The sequence below is a fragment of the Cordyceps fumosorosea genome (assembly GCF_001636725.1).
Source record: "Cordyceps fumosorosea ARSEF 2679 chromosome Unknown scaffold_22, whole genome shotgun sequence".
NCBI classification, from domain to species: domain Eukaryota; kingdom Fungi; phylum Ascomycota; class Sordariomycetes; order Hypocreales; family Cordycipitaceae; genus Cordyceps; species Cordyceps fumosorosea.
Window position 1 is genome coordinate 288578 of NW_017387322.1, and position 20320 is coordinate 308897.

General features: G+C 55.2%; 4 protein-coding genes across 4 annotated transcripts; 2 read left to right on the forward strand and 2 right to left on the reverse strand.

Annotated features, from left to right (window-relative positions):
• Positions 1–2985: 2985 nt before the first annotated feature.
• ISF_07525 (RTA1 like protein) lies at positions 2986–3983 on the forward strand (the record flags this gene model as incomplete). The annotated part of the gene is made up of 2 exons (XM_018851128.1): positions 2986–3283; positions 3340–3983. The coding sequence occupies 2 exons, from the start codon at positions 2986–2988 to the stop codon at positions 3981–3983; spliced, it is 942 nt and encodes a 313-aa protein (XP_018701724.1).
• A 596-nt stretch (positions 3984–4579) lies between these two features.
• On the forward strand, positions 4580–6307 carry ISF_07526 (aspartyl aminopeptidase; the record flags this gene model as incomplete). The annotated part of the gene is made up of 2 exons (XM_018851129.1): positions 4580–4772; positions 4881–6307. The coding sequence occupies 2 exons, from the start codon at positions 4580–4582 to the stop codon at positions 6305–6307; spliced, it is 1620 nt and encodes a 539-aa protein (XP_018701725.1).
• Positions 6308–6965: 658 nt separating this feature from the next.
• ISF_07527 (cyclin-dependent kinase) lies at positions 6966–7906 on the reverse strand (the record flags this gene model as incomplete). The annotated part of the gene is made up of 2 exons (XM_018851130.1): positions 6966–7229; positions 7331–7906. The coding sequence occupies 2 exons, from the start codon at positions 7904–7906 to the stop codon at positions 6966–6968; spliced, it is 840 nt and encodes a 279-aa protein (XP_018701726.1).
• Positions 7907–9569: 1663 nt separating this feature from the next.
• ISF_07528 (hypothetical protein) lies at positions 9570–14103 on the reverse strand (the record flags this gene model as incomplete). Its single annotated transcript, XM_018851131.1, has 3 exons — positions 9570–13643; positions 13702–13801; positions 13889–14103. The coding sequence occupies 3 exons, from the start codon at positions 14101–14103 to the stop codon at positions 9570–9572; spliced, it is 4389 nt and encodes a 1462-aa protein (XP_018701727.1).
• Between the last annotated feature and the right edge of the window lie 6217 nt (positions 14104–20320).

A 20320-nucleotide genomic window follows, 5' to 3' on the forward strand; every position in this document is an offset into this window, starting at 1 on the left:
TCTTCGCATGACATAACCCAAAAGAAACATGATGAAGCAAATCCCTTACTTGACTCTGGGACACACAAAAAAAAAGCATCAACCCATCAGCCGAATAAGCAAAAATTTTGTTTCCTTTTTTCCACCCCGCCGATGAAACAGGGCGCGCAAATCTTCGATTCCCTACCCGTTCGCACGTCCGTCCGCAAGCTGTGAAACGCACCAACGCGGGGGATCCCTCCACGACCGAGCCACGGAAGGCCGGGGGCGTTTTTTTTTTTGCTTTGACATTTCTTATTCTTCCGCCGGGAGAAAACAGAACACATGTTTATGGATACCAGAACCTGTGATTATGGGTATCTCGGTAGTTGAGGATCCTCTTTTTTCGGCCAGCTGCGTTGTGACTCGTGTGACCTCGTGCTGGGGGCTGACAGGAAGCAAATAGTCAAGGACCTTGTTTGCAATAAATAAGAGCGGGATCTTCCGGGGTTCATATACCAGCCGGAAGCTCTGCACTGTCTATGTAGTTGTCTAGGTCCAAGCTTGTCGCGACGGCATCGCGCAGGAGATCCGTTACCCGCCCCGGCGCTCAAACACCCAAACGCATACATAGCTCTCGGCAGCGCTTGTCCCGTTGCCTGCCCAGACTTTTACTGCTCCGTCCATGCCGGCTGCAAGGCGACGATGGCTACTTGGTGTAGCGGAAGCGGACACCGGCCTGCCGGTCAACCCGCGCGCTGCTTGGGAGAGGTCAAACTCGAAGCCAAAAGCCGGTGCTGGTGTAAATGTTAAAAGTCGTGTGCGTTGGTTCTGCGAGGCAATAACTAAAAACCTGCTTTAGGTTTCCTCACCAGTTGTCACCTTGGCAACGTGGCGATGATTGCTCTGTACTGAGCCGGGTTCGCGTAGTCGAAGAGCAAATCTCCAGGCACCATTGTGTCGGTGTTGATGCGAAGGAGTTGCGGAAAACGGAAATGAAGATCTTAAAGAGGTTCGTTTATAGAAGGTTAAGCCTTTGGGCCATTGCAGCGCGCCAAGCCGGCGTGCCTTGAGGCTATTGCGGACGCGCTGCACTTGGTCGACGATTTAGATTGGCAAGATGGAGGAAAGAATGCCGATGCGCTCCTTTTTTCTTTTCTTTTCTTCTTCTTCTTCTTCTTCTTCTTCTTCTTCTTCTTCTTCTTCTTCTTCTTTTTTTTCCCCGCAACTTTCGGCCAGCTCTTAGCCTTGGTCCTTGTGTTGCTCTGTGTTGGCAAGGCGAAAGTGGTGTGAGGGCGAGTCGCCGCATCAGTTCGTGCAAGTAGAGCCAATCGGATCTGATAATAAAGGGAATCGAATTGGTGATACACTAAAGAGAGAAAACGTACGCGGGATCAAGCTACGCCGAAACTGACAGGAACTGTGTGCCACGCTCCCCTATGTTGGTAGACGGATGCCGTATACTTGATCCTTTCTCTGTTCACTCGATATATCGCAATGAATTTTCTTCTCTTCTTCATTCGCCATTTCTGGACCACCCATTTCCTTCCAGCGGTGACAAGGCATCGCGCAGACACATGTCCCTCCTTCAGCCGCTGAGCACAGCCTCCGCCCACGGTTACGTACACGCGTTACGGCGGCAGACATCGCCCTGATTCGACACGCAAGGGCCAAATCTCTCCGAAGCTGAGCCGGGTTTGATCAGAGATGCGAGGTGGTATGAGATGGCCATTGGGATGCTGGATCAGTGACTGGTTGTAGGTTATTCGCCGCTAAACTTGACTTTGACTAACCCGGCCCGGTAGGCCCCGACCGGTGAGACGTCATGCCGGCGCGCCAAGGTCAGACTCGGGTCTCGGACTCGGCCTGACAGTCTGACAGCCCTGTGGGGCGGAGCTGCGCCGGGCTTCATGCAGGGCGAATGTCATTCAAGGCGTTGAAGTTGATCGGCGTTGGCATTGCAACAATCCTCTACTATTATTGTATCTTTAAAATAAAGGGAAGATGATCTAAGATAGTTCAATGGAATGGGACTAACTATTTCTACAATCATTTCTCAGAAGCTTCGGAAGACTCGGACTGGAGAATCCTTCCGGGCCCGCTGTCGTCATGGACACAGCGGGGCCGTGTTATCTCCTTGCAGCTGAGCCGCCACAGAGCCTCACCCTCTGCTGCCTTCGCACTCGCTTAATTAATTAAACTTTTCGGCCCTTCCTCGCATAGAATTCGAATTGAGGGAACTGACGCCAACCATTGTCTATGAACAGACGCGCGTCCCTTCCCTTACGGACTGCTGTAGCGATCCATACGGGATCCTTGAGGCCTAAGCTGACAAGACAAAGTACACGGGCAGGTGATGGCGCAGCCTTGCTTCTTCTGAAACCCGAGTCTTCCATCACCTTTTTTAGCTCTTTCTGTCAGGACTCATCTCCACCGGGGCTGGAGACGGTGGCTTGACCAGAACAGCAGGCTTGGTGTGCGGCTCAACAGGCTGCTCCGTGCGCTAAATGCTTATTCCTTGGGCACAGGTGGAGGGCTAAAAAAAGATTCCATCAATATAGATGTCATTGATTCGATGATTAACATGAGGCTGCCACGCAAACCCATGTAACAGAGTCCGAAGGCGGTCGACTACGCACACCGATGGTAGGTAGACAGGTGATGCTCCCGTCGTGAGCGTGCATATATAGAGCAGTTTGCTTCTTTTTATAGCAAAAAATCAAATTCGTTCTTGTTCTCATTCACCTAAAAAGGCCCGACAAACATCAATACCCTACCCACTTCTTCAACTGCTTTGGCCCGCCAATCGTCCGACTTTCAGTCTCTCCGCCGCCTCGGAGCCGGACGCCGTTTCAAAGACCGGCCGTCCCAAGTTCACATCACGGCCCCCCCTTGTATCATATTTTTCTCACAAAACCAACACCAACTGCACGAAAAAGGAGATCTATTCTCTTTCCTTCGAACATCAGCCACACAAAGCTGTAAGAAGAGAAAACAAAGGAAGAAATCCTCGACACAGCAGCCATCATGTCTTTCCAGAGCCGGCCGCAAGACATCTTCGGCCCCAACACGCCGTGTAGCCTTGATACATGCCCGATAGCGTGGTCCATGTTTGGCTACCGGCCGTCGCTGGCGGCCAACGTCGTGTTCTTGGTGCTTTTCGCCGTCATCGGCGCCGCGCACGCGTACCTGGGCGTGCGTTGGCGCAGCTGGGGCTTCATGACGGGCATGCTGCTCGGCTGCGTGGCCGAGATCCTGGGCTACGTGGGCCGCATCATGATGTGGCACAATCCATTCTCCTACTACGGCTTCATGGTTCAAATCAGTGCGCTCTCCTTCTCCCTTTCCCTTGTTGCAGTCAACTAACACGCCGTGTCCCAGTCTGCCTCACGATCGCGCCCGTCTTCTTCACCGCGTCCATCTACGTCACCCTCTCCAAGACCATCGTCCACTTCGCGCCCGACCTGTCGCGCGTGCGCCCGCCGTCGCTCTTCTACTGGATCTTCATCCCCTTCGACGTCGCCTGCCTGGTGCTGCAGGCCATCGGCGGCGCGCTCTCCACCACGGAGCGCGACGGCCGCCGCACCGGCGTGCACATCTCCATGGCCGGCCTGATCCTGCAGGTGGTCGTGCTAGCGGCCTTTGCGGCGCTCTTCGCCGACTACGTGGCGCGGCTGGCGCGGTCGGGCCGCGCGCGCGCGGAGCTCGCGGCCTGGCGGAGCGTGGCTTTCTTCGCGGCGCTCGCGGCGGCGTGCGTGTTCATCTTGGCGCGCTGTGCGTTCCGCGTGGCGGAGCTCAAGGATGGGTATGGGGGGAAGCTGTTCCGCGAGGAGGTGCCGTTCATCGTGCTCGAGGGCGTCATGGTGGTGCTGGCGGGCGTGGCGCTGCTGTTTGGAAGCCCGGGGTTAGTGTTTGACAAGCCGGGGGCGGTGCGTGGGAAGAATGGAAATTCGATGAGCGAGGAGGGCGGCATGTCGATGGAGGAGTATGATGGAGAGGGGTTTGGGAGAGCTGACGGGAGGTAGGAGTTGGAATAGAAGCTTGGATGCGATGATGATTTATGCGTACAATTTTTTTTTTCGTTTAATAGGGGAAATCTCAAGGCGAAATGAGATACACTGTAGGAAGCTTGGGTATTTAGTAGAAAACTAATTTTGTCCAAAGTCATCTCGCAGTAGAGGCAATAATTCGGAGTGCCCCAGCAAGCCACGGTGCAACGAGTTCTTGTCTGTTGCAGCAGGCTACTGTGCTACACAACTGGCAATGTGTATAACTCATCAGTCAGCTATTTTCCGTGGTTCACTGCTGCCCAAACTCTACATTGACCAGCCGCTGTAGGCACAGTCCAGTATGTATACTCCGGCTCGGCCAGTCGGCTGGTGCCGGCGCAACGTCGCCGGGTACGTATCCCCCGTACCTGCCATACTGGGGTATGGGCGGCCCCACATCAGGAGGGGAAGCCCCGGCCGAGCTGCAAATCAATTCTGTTTGCCGGTTTCTCTGATGTTCCGTAACACTTTTTGCAAAGATCGATTTTCTCCTCCCACACAATCTCTCTAGCTTCTATCCATCTCCTCCCCCCTTCCACGGATACTTCCTCCTCTCTGCTCTACCGACCTGCATGAGCTATCTGCGCACCGTCCCCCTCGCCTCCATACGATCATCGCCGTTATCGACCCTTCTCCGTCCCCATCAACACCACTACCACCCCAGATCGACTCCGATCGCCCTCGCCTTCTCCACCTCCGCCTTCATCATGGCTCCTCCCAAGGCTGCCCTCGACTTTGTCGACTTTGTCAACGCCTCGCCGACTCGTACGTACAAGGCTCGCTGTCTCTGCCCAGACGTCTCCCCTCCGCCAGGCTCCTCCCCTCCCTACCTCACGTGCTCACTCCGCTGACCTCTGTCTCCTCAACCCCCAGCGTACCACGCCGTCGCTACCGCCGTCGAGATCCTTGAAAAGGCTGGCTTCCAGCAAATCCACGAGCGCGACTCCTGGGCCTCCTCCGTCCGCCCTGGCGGCAAATACTACGTCACCCGCAATGGCTCCTCCATCTCCGCATTTGCTGTCGGCCACAAGTGGCGCCCGGGCAACCCCGTCGCCGTTGTCGGCGCCCACACCGACTCGTGCTGCCTGCGTCTCAAGCCCGTCTCCAAGAAGTCGCAGGTCGGTTACGACCAGATCGCCGTGGAAAAGTACGGCGGCGGTATCTGGACCTCATGGTTTGACCGCGACCTGAGCTTGGCTGGACGCGTCCTCGTCCGTCAGGGCGGCTCCATCGTGCCCAAGCTCGTCAAGATTGACAAGCCCCTCGTCCGCATTCCCACGCTTGCCATCCACCTGCACCGCCAGTCCGGCTTCGACCCCAACCTCGAGACGGAGATGCTGCCCATCACCGCGCTCGCCGAGCAGCAGCTCAACAAGGCCCCAGCTAACGCTGGCCGCCGTGGCGACGACGACGGTGAGGAGGACTTCCAGCCCCTCGCCGACATGACCGACCGCCACCACCCCGCAGTCCTCGACATCATTGCTAACGAGGCCGGTGTCTCGGTCGATGCAATAATCGACTTTGAGATGGTGCTCTACGACACTCAGGACGCCTGCGTTGGTGGGCTCAACGATGAGTTTGTTTTCGCCCCCCGTCTGGACAACTTGGAGATGACATACTGCTCCATCCGGGGTCTCGTCGCCTCCGTGCAGGCCAAGGATGCGCTTGACAATGATAGCACCATTCGCATGATTGCCTGCTTCGACCACGAGGAGATTGGGTCCACATCGGCCCAGGGCGCGCACTCTAACATGCTACCCGCGGTCCTGCGTCGCCTCGCCGTGCTCCCTGGCAGCAACAGCCGCGACGCCCATTCGGACAAGAGCTACGAGTACGTCTCGAGCGACGCAGGCGAGGAGTCGACGGCCTTTGAGCAGACGCTCGCGCGGTCGCTCCTCGTATCAGCCGACATGGCGCATGCCGTACACCCAAACTACCAGGGTAAATACGAGGGCGCGCACCAGCCGGCGATGAACAAGGGCACTGTCATCAAGATCAATGCTAGCCAAAAGTACGCGACCAACTCGCCCGGCATCGCGCTCCTGCAGGAGTGCGCCCGCGCTGCCGAGGTGCCCCTTCAGCTTTTCGTTGTCCGTAACGACTCGCTCTGCGGCAGCACCATTGGTCCCGGCCTGGCCGCCCTGCTGGGTATGCGCACGATTGACGTGGGCAACGCTCAGCTCAGCATGCACAGCATCCGCGAGACGGGCGGCACCGCTGATATTGGAATTGCCATTAAGCTGTTTGAAAAGTTTTTTTCCTCGTACGGCGTCATGGAGCCCAAGATTCTGATTGACTAAGTTGCATGTGTTGATGTGTGTTTCAGAGGCGCGGAGTTGATGGCGTATGAGGATGCGGGTGGGTGGGTGATGGGAGTGAGACGAGGAGGATGAGCGGAGTGATTTATGTAAAGATTGGAGTTGAATAGCGATGAGCAAGGCTGATGGTCAATTTGCACAACTTGGTAAAAACATGTCAACATACAGGCGATGCTTTTGCGTCGTCTTCCAAGTGCAGATGTCTTTGATTTCTATGGGGTCTTGCGTGTTTGACTTGCCCACATGTAACCCAGATTGCCCATTTACGCCCACCAAAAGAACGAACAAGACATTCCAATACAATACAGTTACAATATAAAGAAAATGATAGGACATCAACCAGGCGTGAAAGATGTCACGTCAAGAGTCGATTGTCTCTGCCCGATATACCCGCCCGTCTGCCATCAACGCCAAAGTGTATGTGAGTGTGTGTGAAGAAGAAAGGTATTACATGTGCGTTCGCCTCCCCGAAACACAGAATAGAAGAAGGGGAACGCGGCAGAAACAAAAACACCGCCGCCGAGTAGGACCCAGACGTTAAAAAAAAATTGAAAACGCCGTACCAAAGAAAACAAGAACAATGAAAAAAAAAACGGAAAGTGCAGCCTGCCATTGCAATGTGGTGAGAAATGAGCGTGTTTCACCGCGACGCCATGGTCGCCAAGGCCGCAACGGCCGCCGCCGGTGCCGGAGCGGATTCCTGAGTCGACGGCGGCGTTTCCTCCACCACTTCGTCCTCCTCTCGCTCACGCTGCTCTGCCGCGTTCCTCACTATCGCCGGCGGTGGCGGGGTCCCGACGGGTGGGAGCCGTCGCGGCTGGAGGTCGGCGAGGGGCACGTCAACCTGCCCCGTGCGGAGCTTGTAGCTGGCCAGTCCGAGGCGCAGTCTCAGAATCTCGACTCTCTACAACACGCACATGATCCTGTCAGCTCTTGCCTCTTATTCATTGTAGGGTGATGTTGTTGCTTGGGGAGTGAGGCCCGGGGGGGGGGGGTCAGCGTGACGGTGTTGGGGCGAGGTATCGCGGGGACGATGACGGGCGCGACGGGGTCGGGCTCCGTGGTTGTCGTGGCCCACGTGGAGTCGGCCTCGGCCGAGTCGAACAGGGAGCTGACGTCTGGGCTATGTGTCCTGCTACGCCCGGCAGCAGCCACGGCCGTCGCGGAGGACGAAGTCGTCACGTTCGTCACATTCGTGGTCGTGGAGCTCTGCGTCGACTCGGGCACACGGTCATCGTCGCGCTCGTGATCCAGCTTGCTCTTCTTGACAGCCTGCTGATCTTGGCCGGCGTCCTTGCCGTCCGTCCCGGGGCGCTTCTTGCCGCCCACCGACGGCGTGCTGCCGACGGCGGCGGCGCGGGCCGTCGTCGGTGGAGGCAGCGCGGGAGCGGAAGACAGCAGCAGGCTGCCGCTCGACGACTTCCGCATCGCATGCAGAGGCGTCGGCTTGGTGGACGGTGCAGTGGTATAGTCGCCGCTCGCGTGAGGCTTGCCGGTCGTCGAGGGGGGAGGCGTCGTGGTCGCGGCGTTCGCGTCGAGGGGGGCCAGCGCGGCGCGTCTCCTCGGCGAGGCGGCGTTCATCGTGGGAAGCTGGAAGAAGAAGAGATTAAGAGGGGGGTGGAATTGACAAAGATGAAGATATGCAATTCCAAGACTGGCGGGAGAGAAGCCTGCAAGATGGAGAGAGGAAGACGATGAAGAGACAAGAACGTGTAATAGGCGATAGAGACAGACCGTGGTGGCGGGCCGCGTCTAGAGCGGGGAGGTTGCCAGCGAAGAGTAGCTCTAGTTTGACAGAGTGTGAGGAAAGGGGGAAACGCTTTAGATAATGTTGTTCTTCTGGTGCCACTCGAGGAGGATGGAATAGAAGAAAGACGCGAAGTTGTTGTGCTTGGGGGAGGGACGTGTTTGTGTAGTTGGTAGTAGTTGGAGGTATGAACGGGTGGCGGGCAGTTGGAGCGAGTGCTCCGTGGTGCTAGCACCTAACAGGCCTAACAAAGCTGGGAAGCTGTAGGTGCACCCCCACAACAACCGTGGTTTGTGCCTGGTCTTGGTGCCAATGCCGATAAATAAACTAGGTAGAATAAAAAAAATGCAATCTTCTTCATCGCGCCTCCCAAGGTACTAAGTTTAGGTAGGTCCGTAGCGTGTTTTCCGTCTTTGCAACCCAGCCCCCAAGCTGCAGGTGGGCAGCCATTTTCATTTTCGTGGTTGCTTCAACCCTTTTTTTTTTTCCTATTCGATCATGATTCGACTGCAACTATATAAAATTCGTTCAGTTACCTACCAGAAAAAAAAACATCTGATGCATACCACTCGAATTACTCGACCAATACAAAACCAGGTGGATCCTCCCGTCGCGTTCCTTCGTGTCTCTTCACGTTACCTGGATCTAGCTTAGCGCCCGTCTCTGCGACGTACATACATACATAGCTAGCCTCAACGGCCAGCCGCCGTCTGCGCCCCCATTTCGCTGATCTTCCGTGGTCCGTTAGACCACCAACAATCACCTACCCGGCAAAGAGTCGATCATATACGCTCAAGGCGCAGTCTTTATACGGAAAGGGAGCAAAAAAAAAAAGCCGGGGGGGACAAGTTGACCTGGGAAAAGGCACCAGAAAATAGTCATCACGAGTAGTTGATCATTCAGCACCAAGATTCATACATATGGATGGATACACTTGTTACTAATTACACACAACCTGTCAACCAAGAGTCACCAACACAAGTAGCACAGACAACACAAAACTCAACCAAAACTGCCATGTAAGAATTCTCAATAGAAAGAAACGCCATTGTGAATACATCTCATCTGACCTATTGAACAATACCACCCTCATCATCACCCCGTTAGACTCCTAGGAATTTGCACCTCTATCCCAACATGCATGGATGCATGGTCCTTTGCTCCACTGTCCATGGCAATCATTACAAAAATCAACCGGGTATATATCCTGAATGAAATCCCTCAAGTCCCAAGACTTGACAACCAACAGCAATTGCCAAAACAAAAATCAGTGCCGAACCAGTCCAAAATACAAAAATATTCGCTTGTCGCTGCCGCCCATGTTCCCTCCTTTTTGTGTATTAACCATCCAGCCTTGCCATAAAGAAACGAGTGGCTTGGATCCCAAAATAGTAAAAAGTCAACAAGAAAAATAACAAGACAGCAGAAAGAAGCCCCAATAAGCTGAATAAGACAATGGGGTGCATCACTGCACTTCACCCACACCACCTGCAGCTCTTACGACTCCGTATTGAAATAATAACGGCTCGTGTCAAACTGAAACGGCTTGTCAAAATCGACAGTCACGTCGTCCCAGTCCGGAGCGGGCCCTGCCAAAGGGTCCAGAAGGAGAGACGGATCCAGCGTCAAAGATCCATCCCCATTGCCCATGTCCAGCAGTAGATCCGGGCCCAGATTCTGCCACCTCATGTCAATGTCCAGCGCCGTACCCTCCGAAATGTCACTGCTGGGCTCGCTCGCACCGCTATCCTTGCTTGACTCAGGCGTGTCGTTGGGTGTCAGCGAACGAAACAGCCGAGCCTCATTAATCACCGTCCGTAGCGCCCCGCTCTCAAACCCCATGTTGCTCAGCAGCGCTTGCTGGTCAAGTTCCGACCCCGCCCACACATCTACCGATCCGGGTGTCATCGGTTCCGCTGGCGTTGTCTTGGGCGTTCCGTTCTCAACCCGCCCACTGGCCTGTGCTCGGCTCAGCGCGCTGCTAGATCTCTTCATCGCCGTGGGCCCTTGTCCTTGCTTCGAGCCAGACGGAATCATTGCCGGCGCCGCCTCTCCGCTATGCTTCTTTGGCGTACCGTCCGGCTCTAGCCCAATCGCCAACGCTAGGCTCTCCTGCGTAAACTTGGCCGGGTCTTCCTTTGGCTTGACATGCTCCTCCTCAACATGCTGCTTCAACAACTGTTCCGTAGCAAAACCGACAGTGGGCAGGTCGCAGCCTGATTCACGACACAGAAACACCGGCTTTGCAGCTGGCTCTGGCGCCCGCTTCATTTCAGGCGACGCCAGCTTGGCGGCCCGCGGCGATGGTGTGTTGGCGGCCTGCCCGGGTTGCTGTGCCACCTTTTGCTTCTTGCGCGGCGGGATCTGGAGGTTCATATCCTTAGCCTTGCTCATATAGCTGGGATTGCCGTGCGGGGACGATGCGTTTGTCGGGAAGCCGGGTGCCTGAGCCACCGTCGGTGCCGGAGGGGGCTGATTTGCTGCGGACTTGCCCTTTTGCCGGTTGAGCGCTTGCGAGTTCTTTTCTAGGTTTCTTGCGTTTAGTGGTGCCACTGTCGACGACTGATCGTTGCTGCTGCTGTTCGGGGGTGCCTGCTGACCCGCTTGGCCGGGCTGCGTCTGACTGCTCTGCCCCTTCATGAAGCCAGCCTTGGCAGCCGCGTGAAGATCTCGGGCCATGCTTTCCAGCATAGCTCTAGCTTGCTCTAGGTCTGAGGATCGCATGCTGAACGATTCGCGAAGAACCGACATGGCGTCACCGTCGGCAAATTGCCTGATTAGACGCTGACGGAATTTGAAGAACATACTCGCACGCCCCTCATCTCCGGTGATGGCGAACCACTTGGTGAGAGGACGTCCAACTTTCCTCATATCGTTTACGATCCGTTTCAGCTTCGCACCAGTCTCCTCCAGTTCTTGAGGACTCATCGGAATGTCGGGCATCGGTTCCTGCGCGAGCTGGCGCGCCGCTTCTTGGCCAATGACTTTAAGGCGATTGATCGACTCAGCGGTTGGCTGTATAGCGGCGGCTGGTACGCCGTCTTTGCTGGCCATCTGATGCCTGAGAAACGCCTCGTACTTGGCTTTATTCTCCGGAGACATGTTGGCAATTTGCTGAGCTGAGAGCTGCGGTGGGAGCCTCTTGGGACCGGAGGCGGCGCTGTTGGGTCTAGCGCCGGCTGGGTTCGTCGGCGCAGTGGTGGAGGTGGCGGCGGCGCTGCTAGCATTGGCGGCGTTATCCTCAGCAGCGTCATCATCAGTGCTTGGCCGCTTGAGGCTTTTGACCGGTTGTTGAGGCGTCGGCTGCTGTTTGGCAGCTGCAGCCTGGGCCGGAGCCATGCCGCTGGACATTGTGCCGGCTTGCTGCTGAGGTGGTTGAGGCTGCTGGCGAGTCGTCTCCTGCTGCTGAGGAGGTTGGATCTGCTGCTGAGCGGTCTGTGCAGCAGTTGCTCCGGCCATGGGATTCTGAGGTCCGAGGCCTTGATTGGGAGCTCGCATAAGCCCATTCTGCATCTGACTGCGCTGCTTCATACCCATGACCATCAGACGGATTTTCTCGTCAGGAGCGTTTGCCAATTGAGGCACCCTGTTCCGGAATTGTTGAATCTCTTGTAGCGTGACTTGCTGCAGCTGTTGATGAGAAAAGTTGGGCATATTGGGAGCCATGTTGACCATGTTCATGCCGCCGTTCATCATCTGCGGCTGCTGCTGTTGCTGCGGCTGCTGCTGCGGCTGCGGCTGCGGTTGTGGCCGCTGGCCCTGTGGCTGCTGTTGGGCTAATTGAAGGGGTTGCTGGCTTTGCTGAAGAGTTTGAAGTGGGTCGTGTTGCTGACCTTGCTGTTGCTGCTGTTGCTGCTGCTGCTGGTTGTGCTGCTGGCTGAAGCGTTGCTGGTAGGGGGTCATACGCCCGTAAGTCTGCGACCAATGCACTTTTTGCATTTGAACAAGAGCTTGCTTGGTTTGCAGAGGAACAGTGTTGGTCGTGTTTAGCCAGATCTTAAGGTCACGCCATTTCTTGACCTCAGGTGGCATGTGGGGGAGATTCTTACGGAGCTGGGGTGGTATATCCAGGCTGTCCGCTTGTTGTTGTTGTAGACCACTCATAACACCTTGTCCTTGTGGAGGCATGCCGTTTGGATTTGCAACGTTAGGCGGCGGCTGCTGCTGCTGCTGCTGCTGCTGCATCGCTCCTTGGAGAGCTGCGCCGGCTAGGTTTGGATTCAGCTGATTTTGCTGCTGCTGTAAAGGAGCTGCGCCCCCTATTTGGCTGCGTTGACGCTGTGCTAGAGCCCACCTGCGCACCACCTCCACTATTTTCTCATCTTGAAGCTGGCTCAGACTGTGTTGCTGCTCTTGGGTCATGCCAGAAGCCATGGCCATCACCATGGCCTGCAAGTTCGCATTGCCTTGGAACCTTTGATTGAGCGGGAGGTTGCCAAAGGGCATGTTACCATGCTGATTGTTGGGGGTTCCCATGGGATGTACGGCATTTGGCCCACGGTTGGCGGCAGGGTTTATACCGGGGCTCTGATTTTGGTCCATAATCATACCCTGCTGGCTGTGCATCTGCTTCATTTGAGCAGCCTGGGCTTGCTGCGAGGCCTGGTTCAGCTTCAACTGTTGCTGCTGCTGCTGTTGCTGTTGTTGTTGCTGCTGCTGCTGCTGTTGCTGCTGCTGCTGTTGACCTGGCTGCTGGCCTTGGCGGGGTGTCTGATTCTGGCCTTGGCCGACCATGGCCGGGTTACCCGGTTGAGGCGTGGGATGTCGAGTGGCACCGCTAGCAGGGACGACCATCTGGCCGGCTTGCTGGGCGATGAGGCCGCTCATCTGCTGGTCCTTGATACTCTCCATGCTGGGGCCGAATTGAGAAAAGTCATGGCCGGCGGGCTGACCATTAGGCATCATGTTGTTGGCCCGCTGTTGGCTATTCTGCTGCTGCATCATGGCAGCTTGCTGAGGCATCATGTTAGCAGCCTGGCTGGCTCTGCTTGCGGCGGCCTGCCTGGCGAGTAGCTGAAAGGCTTGCTGTTGGAAGTACATCATGCAGGGATCACGGCCCTGGGCCAGAAGACTTGGATTCTGGGCAGCCATTTTGCTTCGGAGCTGATTGCGGATCTGATTCCTAGTGCTCTCGGACGCCTGGCTGAAAAGTTTCCCGGCAAGCTGGAGAACCTTTTCACGGTCGGCCGGGGGGAGGTTATCAAAACTCATGTTGCCGCCAGGACGTTGCCCAGGGCCGCCGGGGCCCATGGCGAATTGCTGACCTGGGCCGGCCATGCCACGACCTGCTTGATGGGCCATGCCCATGGTTGCGGCCATCTGCTGCTGCTGCTGCTGCTGCTGCAACTGGAGCATCTGTTGCTGGTTGGGCCTCTGCTGGCCCTGCATGGCCTGGTTCATGCCAGGAAAGCCCTGTTGGGGACCAAAGCCACGATTCATCTGTTGTTGCAGGTTGAGGGCAGCCTGGGCTTGTGCATTAGCGTCGAGGCTGTTTTGTAGAGTGTTAGTGTTTTCTTGGCGCCTTCTGAAGAAGTCCTGGATTTTTTGGTTCATTTGGCCCATATAGTGATCCTGGGATTCGGGGTTAGCACTAATGGTGGATGTGAAAATGTGGAAGTTGGTTGTTTACCTTGGACTGGGAAGTTTTGAAGGTTTGAATTTCATAATTAATAGACATTTCCAAGGCGCGCGCTGGGTTGACTCCGGGACCAAGTTGAACATTGGAGAAACTGGAAGGAGTATTAGTTTAAGCGGAGGAGTTGGAGGCCCAAAAATGAGACGGCACATGTTGAAGGGCAGCCGTGTAGGCAACATACAGTTCAAAGGTCCTGCCAACGCGGTCATTCATAGTAACGCCAGCGTGCCAATCTCGCGGGGGAACCGGTGTGTTGGAGAGTCGGGCGAGAATAGTTGTACCGTGCGGGGTGCCGGCTGGGACATGCTGCTGTTGCATCCGCATCTGTTGTTGTTGTTGTTGTTGTTGTTGTTGTTGCTGGGACACCATGTGGCCAGCGCCAGCCATGTGCTGCATATTGGCGGCCATTGCCGCGGTGAATGATGGGGGGGGAACTCAGCAGACGAGAGGAGCGATAGACTCGACCTGGAAGTTGGAGGAGATGTATTGGTGCAGTGAGTTGCTAAAGACGCTGATCGGGGAAGCGTGATAGGCACTGCAAGTAAGGCCGGCGGTGAGTATGCGAAACGAGATCTCGGTGGCAAATGGAAGGGCGGCTGCCGACGAGGAATATGCGCGAGACGATGGGTATTGAGAGATGTGTCGTCGAGTTGAAGCTTCTGTAAGCCAGAACCAGAATGCGATGACCGAGTGGAGTCTAATGACAGGCGCGAGGGAGCATGTACATTCGAGCGGGAGGTCGCGCGCCTGGGAGCCAAGAGTCGAGGATGCTGCGTGAGGCGAGATGAGTGGCAGCGGAGGGAGAGGAGAATGGAATGCGTGAATAGCCTCGTGGCGGTTGGTAAGTGACACGAGCGCGCGAAATCGTTGGCGTCACGATCCAAGGTTTTCGTCGAGGCGGAACGGCTTAGGCAGGCAGGGTAGGGAACAACGTAAGAAAACGCCGGGGGACGAGTCGCGGGAATTGCGAGTGGACGGTGGGAGGCGACGGCGACAGGGATGCAGCAGGATTTAATCGGAAGGTATCGCTGCTGCGGAGGGCTGTCAAGGGACTTTGAATCGGATCTCTGGGGGTGGTTGAGGCGAATCGTTGTTTAATGTCGAGAGTGGCGGGCTGGGGCGCGGATGGGATAGAAGAGCTGTAGCCGGAAGTATTCGTCAGAACGGCGAGACATTCAAGCTGGCTGAGCCGGCCTGTGTTCGAAGAAGAGAAATTAAACAAGGTGAAAAGGAAAGAGCCAACGAGCACCGAAAATAAAAAAGGAGGAGAAGAAAAACACCGGCTCCAGAGTGAAGTTGGCGGGAGGGAGGGGTGGGAGGTGGTGATGTGAAGAGAGGAAGGTTTGCAGGCTGGGCGCAGGGCGGAGGAGAAGATGGGGAGAGCGAGAGAGAAACGTACCGGAGAGGAGGATGGATGGGCAGATGGGAGAGGCAGGCCAGGCAGGCAGGTACCTTAGTAGCGCAGGGCCTGGGGCTAGACAGGCAGAGGGTGGTGAGGTTAGCAGGCTAGCTGTACCTGTAGGTACCTGCGTGGGTAAGGTATGCCCAGGTAGTAGGACAAGGCCTGGTGAGAGAGATAGTGAGTCGATGAGTGGCGTGAGTGAGGAAGAGAAGACGGCGGCCCAAGCCTGGTGGTGGTGAGTGGAAGGGAGCAAGGGAAGAAAAAGAGAGGCCTGAGAGATTGAGGAACTAATAGAAAGAGAGAGGACAAGAGAGAGCCAGAGAAAAGAGAGGGAGGGGGGGGGGAGTGAGAAAGAGGGTGAGTGAGGATGTGGTGTGTGGTGTGGGCTGTGGGTGTGACAGGGTCGGGCCAGGCTGGACAACTTAACTAGTACTTTTTCGCTGGGCTGGAGACAGGTGGACGACAAGGTCACTCACCACCAAAATATTGGCGACACGACCGCCAGATGGTACCTACAAAGGTGGGGCCCTTTGGGGGAAAGAAGAAGGGAGGGGGGGGGGGGGGGGGTGCCTTGGAATAACAATGGGGAGGGGATTGTCAGATGGATGGATTGATTGATTGAAGTGAGGAATGGCAAGTCGACATGCAACCATAATGTGGAAGTTGGCAAGTTGGGTGAAAGGAACAGGATGTGTCACGGCTTAGATTACCAGCGAGACGACGGCGAACATTTGGTTTGCGCCATTGCTCGCTTCGTCTCGCTACCTACCTACCTCTGTACCTAGTCTTGGATCTTGACCGCACCAAAAAGCATGGCCGGCCATCCATCGCCAGAGCACCCTAGCCCCAGGCCCAGGCGGGAAGCAGGACGAATTAAGGTTCGGGGTGGAGATTTTTCGTCTTTCAACCGCACAGCTCACACACCACACTGACCTGGCCCACGCGCGTTGATTGGGCACATTTGCAGCACGCTGAGGTGATGGCACAGATGGATGGTGTGTGGGTGGCATGTCGTTGTTGATGGTTGGTACCTAGTCCCATCATGAGGGAGTGAGGGACTAAGTGAGCTCGACAGTAAGAAATACTGCATACAGAACTCAGTCGCGCGAGTATGAGTTTCTTTTCTATCTATCCATCTTGTATTGAATAAAATAAAAATCGAGATCTCCCTTGATCCAGGGTCAATTTTTGTTTTGGTTGGCCGGCTACCGCCCATGTCCACACCAGGCCATCGCTGGCGCTAGCAGAGCTAGATACTGATGGGCGATCGCAGGCCATCGCAGAGCCAAGGTCGCTGTCTCTTGATAGGAGGTAGGCAAATATCGCCCTATGAGTCGAAGATTGGCCCTCTGTCCTTCCTTTATCTGCTTTCCTCGTCCCGCCGCCGTGTTACCAGCTCGGCGGCTGTGGTGTAGCACACCGTTGCACACCGTCACACAGGTGCTACTACCGATGGTTTGCTGTGCCTCTCGAATACCCATGTTCGTGGTGGCTGGTGGGGCTCACATCCTTTCTCTCTCTCATTCTTGCGGTCACTCACTCACTCGGTCGCTTTCACCCTTGTTCGTTCATTCATTCATTCGTTCGTTCATTCATTCATTCATTCTTTCTTTCTCTCTTGAGTCCTCCTCATTGCCTTGGCCCCCATACTCTCACAGTACGACGTACATCTCATTGTATATACTTGGTATACCTGTTGTGGCTCTCGACAACGCTTCTTTCAACGACAGATTTAGAAAGAAATGCTCCCTGCTTCCTCAATCTCACTAACCCCCTTCTGGTATTCTCTAACTGGCCCCTGCTACCCTCTGCCGACGCTAGCAGCGGTTGCTTTGGCTAGCGCCACCTCCAAGTTCCAACTGGGCTTTGCTGGTCGCTGCCAGACTCCAGCCAGTCAACTCCTGTCGACGCACAACCCACCATCTTGTACCTATCCAGCACGCGTCCGTGCTTGAAATACTTCAGGCACCCGACCAGTGGGACAACATGGGACAGCCCGGCCATTCCCTGTCGCCATCGCCTCATAAATCACCACATTATCATTCATCGCCCGCAATAATCAGGACAAGAAACAATGCAACTTGGTTAATAGAATTTCATCGATTTTTATTAGGACTTTATCTCTTTGTAATCCAGATTTTTTATGCCCTCTTATCTCGACTCTCCTGGATTTCTTATCCTCTTGCACCCTCGCCTTGCCTCACCTCGTCGCACGCTCCCGCCTGAAACGCCTCTGACGCACATGAAAATATCATCACCAGCACTTAACCGCCAGACCAGTGCGCCGGACTTCCACCTTAATCAACCACTGAATCTACACAATCATGAAGACGATGGCCGATTTCTATCTTTGCAACTGCTTCTCTCCAGGAAATAGCATGCTGCTTTGAGGGTTCTGCCAGCCACTCAACTTACAACACACCAATCGTACTTTCCCTGGTGCCTCCATCCCATCCATTCACACCAACCCATGACCCATTCCTCTCTCTACTCCTACAGATTACATTCATTAATAAGATGATTTCGTCTGTAGAATTTCTTCTCCAACCCAGACAAGGTCTCGATACATCAATCACCCTGGTTGCATGAGTTCTCATCTCCCTCGGGTCTTGCTCCGTACATCCCAAGCTTACGAGGCCACCACCTATTTTCGTCCGTGGTTAGCAAAGCTGCGCGGTACCCCGCCAGGGATGTGCTCATGATCCCGGTCCCCGTGGCCCTCCAATGTGGTCAACTGAAAATAGCGGTGGTGGGGTGAGGCCACCCTCCTCCGCTCCCCAAGCAAGGCGATCTCGTCACACACAGGCAGCTCTTCTGCACACCTCACCCGACTCGCTGGCGGACATGAGACAAGTACAGAAGAAACAGAGGCAACAAACCATGTCCGGCTGGGCAGATCGGGGGGCAGAACCTCTTTTTTTTTTTCTTCCTTCCCACCACCCCCATGACAATCCGGGAAGCTGGATCGTCGTCGTCGTCGCATCATCGTCATTCATCGCCACTGTCCGTTTAAAGGATTTGCCTTTTTTTTTAAATTGCATCCTCACCGATGGGTGGGTTTGTTCAATAAACAACAACACGGCGATGTTATTTCCCCTCCAGCACCCTGACCCAGCACCCCTGGTCCATACCGGCGCAACACTGCACGATACAACGGACAGTGCCCACCACCGACCGGTCGCTCACGTTCCCTCCCGTTTGTTTCTTCTTCGTTTTGCGTCTAACTAGCAAGAAGAAGAAGACCCTTCCTTTTAACCTTGTTTTGGCCTTCCCCGCCAAAATCTAAATCCAGCCATTTCCACCACCGCCCGCGTCCGCTGACCGTGATGGACTGCGCGCGCACAAGCATCCCCCAGAGAATCAATCCCCCACCGCCCAGCCCAGCCTCGTCCAGGCAAGAAATATCCTTGGCTGTCTCTGGGTTCTGCGCATGCCAGAGAAAAGGGCAGATTTGGCAGGTGTGCCCAGCATGGGGGGTGCCCTGGCCGGACCCGTGGAGCTAACATGGTGGTTGTCTTGGCCTTTTGGGTCGGTGGCGCTTCCTGTCCCTCTGGGTCAGGTCGAGGAAAGGAAGATTGGCATCGCGTATCACTTGGCTATGCGATGTACTTGGGTCACGTTATGAGGGATGCTTCGAACATTAAGAGAGCCCTAACTAACTAGCTCAGTGCGTTATAAGTTGATGACTACTTGGTAATCAGTTCACAGCCTACGAAACTACCAAGGGAGAGGGTGTCTAGTATACGCTGCCTGTCCATGTTACCATGTAGGTGCCTGACTGTTTGATGATGAACACCTGCAGGCCTTGCCAGGGACCAGATATATGACAAAAAGCCGTTTTGCAGCGGCATGCGGCAAGGCAACACAGCCAAGCCATAAAGAATGCAGCAGGTAACATGGTCCATCATATTGATCGTTCCTCTCCCATTCACTAGTCCTTCTTGAAGTGGTAAACCGTCAACGCGCTCGTCCATAAGCGCTGTACAAAGTAGTTACCTCAATGTATCAGTCACTACCAATTAGAGCAGACTGAATCACTGCTACGGACGGGCCTTGCCTGTCACTTGTCACTGTCACTGTCGCTGTCACTGTCGCTGTCAACTCTGCCGGACAGGGCCTGGGGGCGGAGGACAGCCACATTCTTCATCTTAGTTGCTGGGGATGAGGAAAGGTGGCAGGGGTCGCGCCGCCCCGACACACTTTGAAACTTGGCGGAAGCAAAGCACAAGCTTCAATCTCTTTTTTTTTTTTTGTTCCATGCCTTTTGCTTTTTGCTTTTTAGTTGCATATCATCGACCGCCTCATTCTGCCTTTTTTCCCCAACACTTCATCCCATAGCCACGTTATGCGCTTGCTTGTCTTGTGAACCCCCCCCCCCCCCCCAAATCTGGATCAAGAAAACCCCAGTGCCTGAACCCCAATCCCACTCGTTCATCATCAAGACAAGGTGCTACAGACGGGACGGGGCTCTTTCTCTTATTACCAGTTTATCGAACTACTACTAGCAGGAAAAAAAATAATCAGCTGGGGACGTCCTCCGCCTTTCCCATTCGGCCAATATCGGGATTAGCGTACGGATACGCTGCATACGCCACGTTGGACTTGCCATTGGGCGCCCAGACGAGCGATAGCCTCACACTCCCCCTGCAAGCCACAGAACCCCATTCCGCCTCTCTCTCTGCATGCGTGTCCCTTTCCTATTTTTCCTGGGGGGTTTTTTTTTTCTTTTTTCTTTTTCCTTCTTGGTTGCCTCTTTTCTTTCAACGTTCTTTCCTCGGGGTCACAGCCTAGTAATATATGCACGGCGGACAGAGGAGAGGTCCCGACAGCCCGGAACCCAGACAACAAAACGTCGCGCAAAAAAGAGAGAGCAAAAGGAAGGGATCTCGTTCTAACGGGGAGGGGACGCCACGTTCGCCCCAGCGGGCTTCTTCCGTAACGATTCAGGCCAGTGCGTCTGGCGCGCCACTGGCCGGGCGAGCAACGGATGTGATAATCTTGTGCTGGCCGTCAACCGTGAACTTGATCTTGTTGCAAGGCAACACTCGTCTGCTGCTGAGAAGCGAGGCTGGGTTCGCATTAGGAGCCTTTTTCGCTTATCCAATGAAAAGCCACCTACAGCGCGGCTGAAGATGGATGGGCGCTCTGGCGCAGCCAGCTGCTGCTACGCCTTGCGACCCGACTTCGTCATGCCCGTCCAGGACAGGGGGC